At 44.0% G+C, this 12,789-nt stretch overlaps 1 protein-coding gene across 1 annotated transcript in view; it reads right to left on the bottom strand.

Annotated features, from left to right (window-relative positions):
- TDRD9 (tudor domain containing 9) overlaps window positions 1-12,789 on the bottom strand; it is an 88,817-nt gene that overhangs the window by 26,533 nt on the left and 49,495 nt on the right. The window contains exons 19-25 of the mRNA XM_078054283.1: window positions 11,232-11,348; window positions 9,885-9,992; window positions 7,838-7,938; window positions 4,448-4,621; window positions 1,767-1,878; window positions 563-775; window positions 192-281 (exon numbers count right to left, since the gene is read on the bottom strand). Of these exons, the coding sequence (XP_077910409.1) occupies window positions 192-281; window positions 563-775; window positions 1,767-1,878; window positions 4,448-4,621; window positions 7,838-7,938; window positions 9,885-9,992; window positions 11,232-11,348 (915 nt within the window). The remainder of the gene's footprint in view (window positions 1-191; window positions 282-562; window positions 776-1,766; window positions 1,879-4,447; window positions 4,622-7,837; window positions 7,939-9,884; window positions 9,993-11,231; window positions 11,349-12,789) is intronic.

Below are 12,789 nucleotides of genomic sequence, written 5' to 3'. Positions count from 1 at the left end.
ACAATACTGACAAAAATATCTGTGGCAATACATTTTTTGAAAAAAGCAGAAATCAAATTTGGCCTATATGACCAAGCAAGTCCCTTCCCACTCTGGGACCTGGCCCCTATCTGTGGGCTGAGGGTAGGCCGTGTGACCTCGAGAATCCTTTCCAGCTTACACATTCACACCCAGCAGCTTCTCTACCTTACCTGAAATGGGAGTTCAAGAAGGTGACAGGGAATCTCCATTAAAAGATCCAGATCTACGTGAGATCTATTACCATAGTCTACAAAGAACACCTAGAGAACGGGGAAAGGACACACTTTAATATGGGGTCAGGCACCGCATGCCACGTGACCAGTGGCCACACAAGGATCTACTCTACCTCCAGAATCTAGCAGTCTTACGACAGGAGCTAAAATCCACATAGCACTGAGAGAAATAACTTTTTATGAGGCTACTTTTCTAACTCAAATGATTTTATATTTAATTTCCACTTAAAATTAGAAAAGGTTTTCTGTAAACTGCTACAAGTTTGTCTCATTTCCCTTTGAGTGATTAGTTACAGAAAAACACACACCTCAGCAGAGTTCCCAGAAACATAAAGGATTTGGGCTCTGAAGTATCTTTCTTTATCAAAATCAGCAAAGGGAGCCAGACAGACCAAGTCTGGATGTGGGTGGACGGGCAAGGGCACCAATTCCAGTTGGTTTATTTCAGCGGTAAGCTTTTTCAGAATCCCGGCGTTTCTTTCATCAATCCTATATCCCCAGAAGTGTCCCACCTCAACGACCTAAAAAAGAAGGAAAAGGAGCAGAGATGGATTCTAGAAAGGATTTCTATGTCAAGGTTATCATAAGCTCACACCACAGGGCTGACATTCATACTATACTTCACAAGCTGGATTCCCTGGAACTTAAGTAATTCTACAGGCTTTGAATAGGTGCTTACGAACAAGAGGGCTCCCTGGTCACCTGCAGTGAGGACACGTGTGTCCCAGACCCCCTCTCAGAGGTGTGAGACTTGCCAGCACACGAACACATGAAAGGCTCTGAGAGGGCAGAGAAGGCCAGACTGTTTTACTCGAGATGGGCTCCAGGCGGTAGGCCCAGCCCACAGAGTGCAGGCAGGACCAAGGGCAGCGAGGGCGGGCGTGCTGTGAGCGCAGCCCCTGAAGGATCAGTGACAAGTGCGAGAAGGAAGAGCGGGTGTTTCTTGGAAAAGGGCCTCCCCGAGCACCTCCCGCCCACACTGCCAGGCACGGACCCACGCCGGCTGCCGCTTCCCAGTCGGCCCGGAGCCCAAGCTTCTGTGTGAAGTCTCCTGGTGAGTGTAAGTCACAGATTTACCAGGAAGCAGGTATGTATTTCCACTGACATTTTATTTGAAGAAGTAACAACCACACCTTAAAGAGTAATGATGCTGACGCCAGCTTTATTGACATAAACTGAATTACACAGCCATACGTCACTACGCCAATTAAAACGTTCACGTGTATCACGCTGCCAAAATTAATGTTTTAGCATCTTAAATGGTACCTAACATTCTAAAAATTACACTTTGATTCTCGAATGAGTATTTGTGTTTCATTCTGTGTTGTAGCCACATTTCAATTTAACAAGTACAGGAATTCAAACCCACCTGCATTTACTCGATCACTGAGGCGCACATGCTGTGCGTGCATGCGCACGTGTGTGTATACGTGTGCTATCTCATGTCTACAACATGACAGTTCTAGGTGAAGACGACAGAAAAGTTCTCATGATTTAAGCACACCATCTCACCTCCGTGACATCAATTGTTAAGAGGAGATCTGTGATCGTCCGGGATCTGTCTAATGTGTTAAATGAGACTTGCACAGGATCTACTGTCTGCTTCTGGAAGTCCACGTTCACCCTACATAACGTGATTTAAAAAAATAAAAATAAAAGTCAGGTATTACAAAGAAAACGTACTTCCGTATGTGAAGTTATGGCCCCAAATATTCCAGTGCTTATACAAGAAAAGAATATTTTAATAAAACACCTAACCTGGAGATGACAAATTTGATTTCATCTCAAATTTGAGTTTCCGACAGCTTCCTGAGCTGCCCTGGAGGTCCGTGCAACCCAAGAGTTACACACTACCCTTCAACAATAGATTCTAAAGGTCAAGACTCTTACAGAAGATCGACTTTTAAGGGAACACATTCTAAATCTAAGACCTGCAATATTTCCTAATTTCTGGTTTCAGAGGTGACTCTGACCTTTCCGAAAGTACCAGAATCCATGCCCTGTTCAATGCTGTTAGAAAAGACATACATGATTTTCTGATAAACCAAGGAGTTATCATTCATCCCTTAGGACAATAAGAGAGTAAAAGCTAAAGTTCAAGAATATGAAATACAAATTTGATAAAAACAAAATGTCCCTTTCCTAATGCTTTTATTCAAAGAAGAAGAAAAATTATACAAGAGATCCTGACCCAACTCTCTCAACTTTTCAGACCCATTTCTGAAGTAAGAGTGACTCAGGCAAAGTTACCAGAAGAAAAGATCCTCCCTGTGTTACAGACCTAACCCGCTGCACCCCCAGAGTCTCAGAATCTAAACCTCCCCCACGGGATGAGATTCAATGGGACATATCTCCCTTTCTCACCAATTCCCCCAAATTCCTGTCAAGTTCCTCATAAAATTAAAAAGGTCACAAATAAGAAAGGATGACTGAGAATTCCTACACATGGTACTCAAAAAGTGTGACCAAAAGGCAAAGGAATCCTTCATAAATTCTGAAGGGTGATTTAATTTGGCCCAAGAAAAGAAAATCCACATGCCCAACGACAGCTGCCAAGTGGTGAGTGCCACCACGCGGGGCCAGCCACATGGGCAGCCCAGCCTTCCTGTTCCTCCACGAGGAAGGGGCAGCTTGTGCTGGCCAGCCCCCAGGTGCTCCCAGCTGCATCTCTGTTTTGTCCTACCATCTGCTCTGATGAAAACAGAGAATACACCACTGTGCTTAAACAAAGGAAATGAGGAACTAATATTAGGTCTAATCCCTTCTATTTAAACTGAGAATTACTTTCATGATTCCGCTCAATCTTCTCAACAACCTTGTACAATAAGTACCATATCTATTAAATAGACACAACTCAATAGGAAAAAAAATTGTTTAATGGCCAAAAGTCTTAAATAGAGATTTCTCCAAAGACGATACACAAAAGGCAAACAGGTACATGAAAAGATACTCAATATCACTAGTCATCAGGGAAATACAAGTAAGAACCACAACAAGGTATCAGCTCATGCCTTTCAGAGTGCCCATCATCAAAAAGACAAATGCTGTGCGCTGGTGGGATTGTAAATTGGTACAGCCACTATGGAACACAGTATGGACAATTCTCAAGAAATTAAAAAGAGAACCACCATATGATGCAGCAATGCTACTTCTGGGTATGTATCTAAAGGTAACAAAAACACTACCTCAGAAAGATACCTGCATCCCCGCGCGTTCATAGCAGCATTAGGTACAACAGACAAGACATGGAAACAATTTAAGTGTCCCTCACTGGACGAATGGATAAGGAATTTGTGGTATATATATGCAGTGGAATATTATTCAGCCATAAAAACAAGGAAATCCTACCATTTGCAACAACATGGATAGGTCTCGAAGGCAATATGCTAAGTGAAGTAAGTCAGACAAACGCTGTATGGTCTCGCTCACATGTAGAATCTATTTTTTTTTTAAGAATCCATTGAGGGGCGCCTGGGTGGCTCAGTCGTTAAGCGTCTGCCTTCAGCTCAGGGTCCTGGGATCGAGCCCCGCATCGGGCTCCCTGCTCCGCGGGAAGCCTGCTTCTCCCTCTCCCACTCCCCATGCTTGTGTTCCCTCTCTCACCGTGTCTCTCTGTCAAATAAATAAATAAAATCTTCAAAGAAAATTTTAAAAAAAGAATCTATTAAAAAAAAAAACTCATAGAAAAAGAGAACAGACTTGAGGTACTAGAGACGGAGGGTAGGAGAAGGGGGAACACGAGGAAGACGGTTAAAAGATACAAACTTCCAGTTCTACGGTAAATAAGTCCTAGGGATAGAGTGTGCAACACGGTCCCTACCACTAACACTACCATAAGACACACAGGAAAGTCATTAGGAGAACAGATCCTAAGAGTCCTCGTCACAAGGAGAAATTTTTGTGTTAACTGAATGTTCTGTGGTAGTCACTTCACAGTGTAAGGAAATCAAACTGTCATGCTGAACGCCTTCAACTTGCACAGCGATGGATGGCAATTATTTTGCCATAAAACTGAAAAAAAAACAAACAGATGAGAAAAGCACCAAGGTTCAGAGAGATCAAGTAATGTGCCCAAGTACACACAGCCAGGAGATGAGGAAACCAGGGCTCTGGCTGCAAGGTTCATTTAAACGCAGCCTCTGAAACTGCAAAAGCAGGTGGACAGAGGCCTGCCCAGCCGCCTTCTAAAATACCTGGTGCTCCTGAGCTTTGAGACAGCCCCTCCTTCCACCTTCCCTTCAATCTCCTCTGCAGAGTGAACCTTCAGTTCAAGGGAGACTTTCAGCTGAGACATCTTAATTGCCATATACACTGCAGGAAGAGTTTTAAACCTCTCTGTTGGATTACGTGAAAACTCCACAAAGGCTCTGCTCCATAAATGGAAAGAAAAAATTAGTTTATCAGGCATCTGGAAAAAAAAGAACTAAGTTTGTATTAATTTCTCTCAAGATTAGATGGAAATGTTCAGCTCCATCTCCCCTTGAAATACCAGTAACTCTTCACTTTATAATTAACCAAAAAGTGTTTCCTTAAATGAAAATTATTTACTTAAAAGAAATAAAAATTACAATGATGTACCATTAAAGTAAAACCACATATCAACCTTATATATAATGCAGATAATGCACAATAAACACCAAACGCTAATGAGATTTTTCAGCTACGAAATCTTAATTCTCAAAATGAACACAGAATGACAGCTTTTTGAGTTTTGGGGGTTTTTCTACTTTATTGTAAAATAAAACACAGATAAGATAAAATCACACAAATGAGTAGGTCAGTGATCTCTGTGATCTCCCTCCACAAACACCATCGAGTTTACCACCCAGTCATGCTGACGAACATCCCACGCTACCTCCCCCTCCCCCACATCTCTGGGCACCCCTCCCATCCCTTTCTCTGGGGAATGAGAACCAAGCATGCACTAAGGGTGTCTGCTGGGCATTTCCTGGTATAAAGAAATAAAGCTTCAAGTTCACATTTGCTTCTACATGAATGCCCCTGGGCCAAAACATCATACTCATGCAAACAGACCTATGACCCCTGCAAGTACTGTCACAGAAATGTGTAACCTGAGCCCTGGAAAGGACACAGCCTTGAAGAGTGTCAAGCAGGTAAGAGAGTTAAGCCCCTAACCTGGCTGGCCTACTCAGTGTGCATCCCTGTGCCTAGCCTCTCTGCAAGCTGCATTTGCTGTCCTTGGACAGCTGGCTCTCCTCTGCCCTCCTCACCCGCCTCCCGGTGGACTCACTGCCGAGCACAAGCATCTTATTTTCCCCCTGGCCTGTGCCCAATTCGCTAACCCCTTGTCCTGTCACCCTTCTCTAGAGGGCTCCAGAGTCCCTCCCTCAGAGGCAGTTTCCTTCACACTTGAGACCACACTTCCACGATGCTTATCTTGCAACAGGATTCTGAAGTCCCGCCTGTGGGACCCCCGCCCACCCTCCCCCCACCAGGAGTCAGCTCCTCACAGCCCCTCTCTGGTCAATGCTGTCTCGAAGACCTGCCCTCCTGGGCCCGCCTCTCTTCTTTGTCCTGCACATGTGATCAACAGCCAAACCCAAGAGAGCTTCTGTCTCACCTGCTGCCTCCTTTGTTTCAAATGTTACCTCTGGTTTAGGTCACTACAAAAGGCCCCTCTCTCATCACTCCCTGACCAAGTCCTACAAAACAGTGCAGCTCAGAACACTTAGGGGTCTCCACATGCCCATCTATCATGCCCATCCTGACCAGGCGGCCACAGAGGACCATCCAGAGCACAGCACCTGGCCTCCCACCACACAAACCTGACACAAAGCCCGCGGCTGGCACATACCCCACACCCTCCAACATCCCCGCTGGGCTCACGCTGGGCTCCTACAGCATCAGCACCCCATCCTGCCCCACCAGCCACCCCCACCGTCCACCTCACACACCTCCTCAGTAAGTCCCAAGTGAACTGCTCCTGAGGCCCAGAAAGAGTGTCTTCTGACCACCTGGGCCTCTCCCACAACATTTCACGACAGGCAAATGTCTACAGAACCCCACAACTGGGTTGAAAGCTTCATACGGGAGGAAAAGATGCACCCATGCACTTACTACCTGTGCCCAGATGCCCTTCACACCTGACACAGGTTCCTCGCTAAAGCGGGCCCTGCACAATCCCAGAAGGAATACAGCCTTCACTCTGTCAAATAGTGATTCATGTCATTCTTTGCCTTTAAACACCTGATGCACAAGAACTGTTCCTGGTATAACCAGAAGAACACAGTAACTTCTCCAAGTAACTGACATGACATTGCTACGGTGACTAAAATGCCAGAAATACAAGGAACCACGCAAAATAGGATTAAAATACCTTTAACAAAGGCTCAGACAGGAAGAAAATGAAACAAACACAAAATTCAGCCCAGTGATGAAGATCAGTGAGAACCCAGACTGCAGGCCACTCAACCCATCAAAGATCGCCCACCCGTAACTGGAACCTCAGCCAAGGCAAATGGACTTCCAATATTCAAGAAAGAGAACTTCACTGTGTGATTCCACTTTTAAAGAAGTGATTCTGTAAATGCGATCAAAAATTTCACTGTAATTTGTATTAGGTATTTGAAAAACCTTGAGACATTTTAAGCTTAATTAGTTAAAACTGTAACAGTTGTTAAAAGAACTTAGAAAGACTTTGTTAGTGTTACGAATTTGCCATGCGAGCACAAGCACAGGCCAGGGGGAAGATGCATGTGCTTACACGCTTACAAAGAAAATCAATATATTAATCACAGGAACAGAACTTAAAATGTTTGAGGGAATTAATCCAAGCGGAAAAGGGACTGAATGTGCTCAACTTGAGTTACTGGACATCAGTCAAAGAAAGAGTGGAAGTGTTTCTTATTCACTAGATTTTGCCAAGTTTTATAAATGAAATACAATTTACAGAACACCAGAAAAAAATATCTAATTTTAAAACTAAAATTCAATTTAAAACTGTAAATAGGGATGATGAGCAAGATGGCGGAGGAGTCAGAGACCTAAATTTCACCTGGTCTCAGGAATTCAGCTAGATGGTTAAAACTGTAAATAGTCTTTAAGCACAACAGTCCCTCTTAGAAATAAAAACTCAAAGTGATACTTCAAAACATACCATCTTGTTTCCTTTATCTGCAACTAAAATAAGGTGCAATATAACTGAGTTTTTGCATTATTTGTCTTCCAAAAATATTTAGAACATGTATGTTCTAAATAACTACAAGCAGATAAACCCTACTCTGGGGCCTCTTTGTGGCCCTACTAGGGACACCCCATGAAAACCTAGGGACAGGCGCAGGCTCCAAGCACCCGCCACAGCACCCACAGCACCACGGAGCCTTCTAGTTATCAGACCACCAAGCTCCCCGCTTAGCACCTTTAGGAGCTCACTTGGTTGACAAGGAAGATAAATCACTAATGACAACAAGATAAACCAAAGCTCCGTTCCAAGGCGATGCTGAGCAGCCCGAATAGAGGCCCATTTCCACATGCACTCAGTTTTAAGAATTAGTTCCCCCGCAAACACTGAACACGTGATGGCTTTCATAATTGCAGTTGTTACACAAAAATACATGACTTACTTTGCACCATCAAATACAATGGATTTGACTTGACCGCACTGTCGAAAGAGAGACTGTAGCTGTTTATAGTAGAGAAATCCATACGGAGGAATGTGTTTCAACTGTAACACACAATACAGTATCCATCAGAGCAGATGTCAGAGCTGACAAAACAGTTACAACGTTCATAAGCTAAAGCTGCTGCACATTATTTATTTCACAAAAACAAAATTCACTGTCTTTAACCATAATATGTAGACTCTATGGTTAGGCATATTTAATGACTGATGACTTTTACATTACAAGTAAATTTTAATGATAAATATACATTAAATAAAAGATAATTCTTTCTCTGTTAAAATAATCCAAAATCTAACAAAAATAAGAGTTGTGTTTTATTTTACCTTCAAGTAATCAAGCTGACTAAATGCATCTCTTTAAAAGACCCTTTTCTACATAAGGAATAATGGGAACTATGGGGGGGAGCACAGCACAGGTTAGGGACGGGGGCACTCGCACCACCACAGCCCAAAGCAAAGCACCCTGAGCTGCTGCAGACCTCTCCTAGCCCCGAGTGCTCACTTTCCCTCTTCTGTCCCGGTAATTCCTGTTCCAGGCTCTGGCTCTGGCAGGAAACCTGAGGCCCCGGATCCTTGCCACCAGGTCCTGCTTGTCTCAGGACACACCCTGGCCCCACGAGAGAGGCGGTGGGTGGGCGCGAACGCCTGGGCTCTGAGCTGTCAAGTCTCCTGAGGCAAAGTATGGAGTCACCCTAGGACTCAACCACCCCATGAAGTAAGGCTGATGGTAAATCCCCACCTCGAGGGGTCAGTGTGAGGCTCAGAGAAGCATGAATACAAAGTATGTCATAAAGGGCCTCTCAGGTGAGTGCGGGGTCAATACTAGCTATCATTGGGTTTTTACAACACACACAGAAGACAAATTTTTGGCCCCCAGAGTGCATGGTGAACAGGCTGCCTCGTGGATGGAGGAGGCAAGCACAGCTCTGTGTCTGAGGAGACTCCTATAGGATCCTTCTCCAAGTACACAGGGGAGGAGAGAATACCATGAACGGATTCGAGGAAGCCAACCAAAAGAGCCTAGTCCACCCTGAAGATCCACGGGAGCAGAGCCTCCAGCAGCGATAAAAGGCTAATGACCACCTTTTAAATTAAAACCCCTTCCCTAGATATGAAGTGCATCTCAGCGCCCTATCTCCAGCCTGAGCACCAGCAACTTTTAGGCTCTTCAAAGATCTCCACAAGTAGTCTGCGACCTCTAGTAATCTGCGACCCTCCCTGCCCCGTGCATGATCTCTTCAGCAACTGTGAGGACATTCACAACAATAGGGAAAGCTGGCAAGATCGAGCGCTTACTGTACGCCAGCAAGTTTGGCCAAGTGCTTTACACCTCCCCATTATCAGAGAAACTGATGATGGAACCAAGAAGTCCAATAGAAGTCCAATTCCTGCATGCTTTATTCCAGTTGTGCTTCCTGAGGTTACCATGCGCTCAGGTTTAAACAAATGGTCTACAAATGTTGATCCAATGGTCCAAGCCTGTGGCTGATTCACTGAAAACATGTGTTATTTAAATGCTAATTTTCAGGCCATTCCTTCTAGTTCAGATTCTGTAGCATGGGGCCCTCAAACATGATTTTTAAAATAAACACTCTCTGGGTGATTCTACTGGAATACATTCCGGTCTGGGGATCACAGTTTAAATCCCAGTATGAAGCTGCCAACCAATAACATTTTACACTTTGTGTGAAATGAAATTGTTAACTGTTAACAATTTCATTTCTTAAACTTATGGAGAAGTGTCTTAAATCCTTCAAAACAGCATATGATCAATCAGCATTAGTCATAAATATGTAATTTCTCAAGACTTTCTTTCAAGGCCAGGTCTGCAAAAAAGGAAGCCAGACTGAGGAGCAAGTAGATGTGAAAAGGTCAAACAAGCCATAATATTCACTTCAGGGGGGAAAAATCCACCAGGTCCTTATAAATTGGGAACAATTGGAGGGCTATAACGTTCTGCAGTAGCCACACTGAAATGGAGCTCCTACCACGACGGTTGTCTTTGGGTCTTTGCCAGCCAGCTCCCTCACCGCCATCTCCTCATCAGGCTGTCCGAAAGTGAAGTAATTTGGGTAAAAAGCACCTGCCAGTACCACCTGGAAGAGAACTGGATTTTCATGAACTAGCAACATTATTTACCGGTCTCTCTCAACAATACACTATTCTCTTCCCAGAATGATATAACAAACATCTGTAAGGTAAAAGAGGATTTTATATAAAAATACTAGACCTTCTACCAATCAAGTAGAAAGTCACAATTCTGATGATTTCACCATTACTAACAGAAGCACTCCAGACATGTTCTCCTTCAAAAGAGCTGGAACCCGTCTCAGAGGGAAGTTTAGGAAACAGTGATAGTTGAGTGAAGGCGCGAATGGCTGTACACACTGTCCCACCCGCCGTCCGACATACTTACCTCTACGGGGCGAGGCACCTCTCCAGGCCCCAAGAAGCACAGCCAATATGTACTTCTAAATAGCACTCTGCAAAAAGTCCCTTCATCAATCAAAATACTCCACTGGAAACATACACTCATGGAAGACTCTCCCCGGCCTCAAGGCAATCTGACATCCAGAAAAACACTGTTTCCCAGCATCACTTCATTCACAGACATCCACCTACAACCCAATTCTACATGCTGATATGTACAGATGTATTCCTTCTCTGAACCCCAAAGTAGAAGTATTAGCCCCTTTGTAGGATACGCTTCCCTCTACACAATCCCTGTAAGATCCCATCCAACAAGCTAGCCTGATCATGTCCCCTAAAGTTAATATTTTCAGTGTAAGGGAATAGCTACATATGTTGAATAATATTAAGAACATTTTTAGTTTCTTTTTTTTTTTTTTTTTTTATTTTAAGATTTTATTTTTTCATTTGAGAGAGAATGAGATAGAGAGAGAGCATGAGAGGGGGGAGAGTCAGAGGGAGAAGCAGACTCCCTGCCGGGCAGGGAGCCCGATGCGGGACTCGATCCCGGGACTCCAGGATCATGACCTGAGCCGAAGGCAGTCGCTTAACCAACTGAGCCACCCAGGCGCCCCAAGAACATTTTTAGTTTCTTAAAAGCAAAAACCCAAGGACCTCTCCTGAGCAGTAACAATGGTTGGTATGCTACAGAAACATTCCCCTGGAGATTAGCAATGGGGCTGGATGACCAACTCGATGACATGGAAAACCTGTACTATGCTATCCCCAAAAGCAGTGTGAACATCGTGGGCCTAAAATCTCCTGAGGCATGATTTGTATCAGAAAGAAGGCGTAAGTACTTTCTCAACCACGACACCTAGCAAGGAGAAAGGACAAGAACAGACGTCCAGGGAACCCCAGCACACCTGCAGGATGAACCGCTGCTTATATATATACTCCTGGTCCCTGACAGGCCTCCGAGAATCAACATACATGTTGAACTGGGAGATCCTGTTCTTCAATTCTTCGTATAATTCAGCCACCTGAGAAAAACACATTGAAATATGATGTCTCAAAGTACTTACGCTACTCAGAATAATGAAAACACTGAAAAGGAAGTGTACAATGCAGAAAACACTCATACATCTATGGGATTAAACATTGCATTTATTTTTTTTTTTTTCTTAAAGATTTTACTTATTTATCTGACAGAGAGAGACACACACAGCAAGAGAGGGAACACAAGCAGGGGGAGCGGCAGAGGGAGAGGGAGAAGCAAGCTTCCCGCCGAGTAGGGAGCCCGATGCGGGGCTCAATCCCAGGACCCTGGGATCATGACCTGAGCCAAGGGCAGACCCTAACGACTGAGCCCCCCAGGCGCCCCTAAACACTACATTTATTAAGAGTCATCTTATTAAAGATAAATGAACAAGAAGATGAATAAGAAATGGAAAGTATGTTCAATACAACACTAACAGAACATACCAGGACATAGAACCATACGTGCTTCACGATCCTTGTCAGTGCACAGGCGTGCGCGCGCGCACGCGCACACACACACACACACAACAAACATGCACCTACAATGCCTCTGGGCATCGCAAAGCAAGTAACCAGAACCATATCCTCTGCTTTAAGTCCTTTACACACCTCAAAACCTCCGCATGGATGTGTACTGCTTCTGTGATTAAAAACAAGATGAGAACAGGGGCGCCTGGATGGCAGTCGGTTAAGTGTCCGACTCTTGATTTTGGCTCAGGTCATGGTCTCAGGGTCGTGGGACGGAGCCCAGCATCAGGCTCCACCCTCAGCTCGGAGTCTGCTTAAGATTCTTCCTCTCCCTCTGCCCCTCCCCACTCGCTCTCTCTCACACAAATAAATAAAATCTTAAAAAAAAAAAAAAGCTGAGAACAGGGTTGCTGGAGGGACGTGGGTGAGGGATGGGCACTTGTTGGGATGAGCACCAGGTGTTGTATTAAGTGATGAATCACTGAATTCTACTCCTGAAACCAGTATTACCCTATATGTTAACTAACTAGAATTTAAATAAAATTAAAAAAAAAAAAAAAACCCAAGCTCAAGTGACCAATGGTTCAAAAACTGCTCTGAACAAATCACCCTGTTGCAATAAAAACCATTTCACACAAAACATCAAAGTACACACACATGAGGATACACAACCCCAAATACCTATAAATTGTTCATAAATTAATTTACCACAAAATTATCTCAATAAACTAAAAAAGTAAAAAAAAAAATACAAACCACAGGTGTGAACATTAACTGGAAAACAACTAAAAAGAACTGGAAAGACAGAAAAACTTAAAAGCCATGACTAGTGAGGAGGTGGGAAAAGCCTGGAACATGGAAGAGCCAAGCCCACCACCCACGTCAGCCTATGTACTTCCATGTTCCTGAAACCTTTCTTAAGGCTGCTGTCACATAGGACTTCTCTAGTTAAAAATCAGTTTAAAAGTATGCAAG

This window comes from Halichoerus grypus, chromosome 8 (genome assembly GCF_964656455.1).
Source record: "Halichoerus grypus chromosome 8, mHalGry1.hap1.1, whole genome shotgun sequence".
In the NCBI taxonomy this organism is placed as follows: domain Eukaryota; kingdom Metazoa; phylum Chordata; class Mammalia; order Carnivora; family Phocidae; genus Halichoerus; species Halichoerus grypus.
Note: the sequence above shows the minus strand (reverse complement) of the source record. Positions and strands in the feature narration are given on the sequence as shown.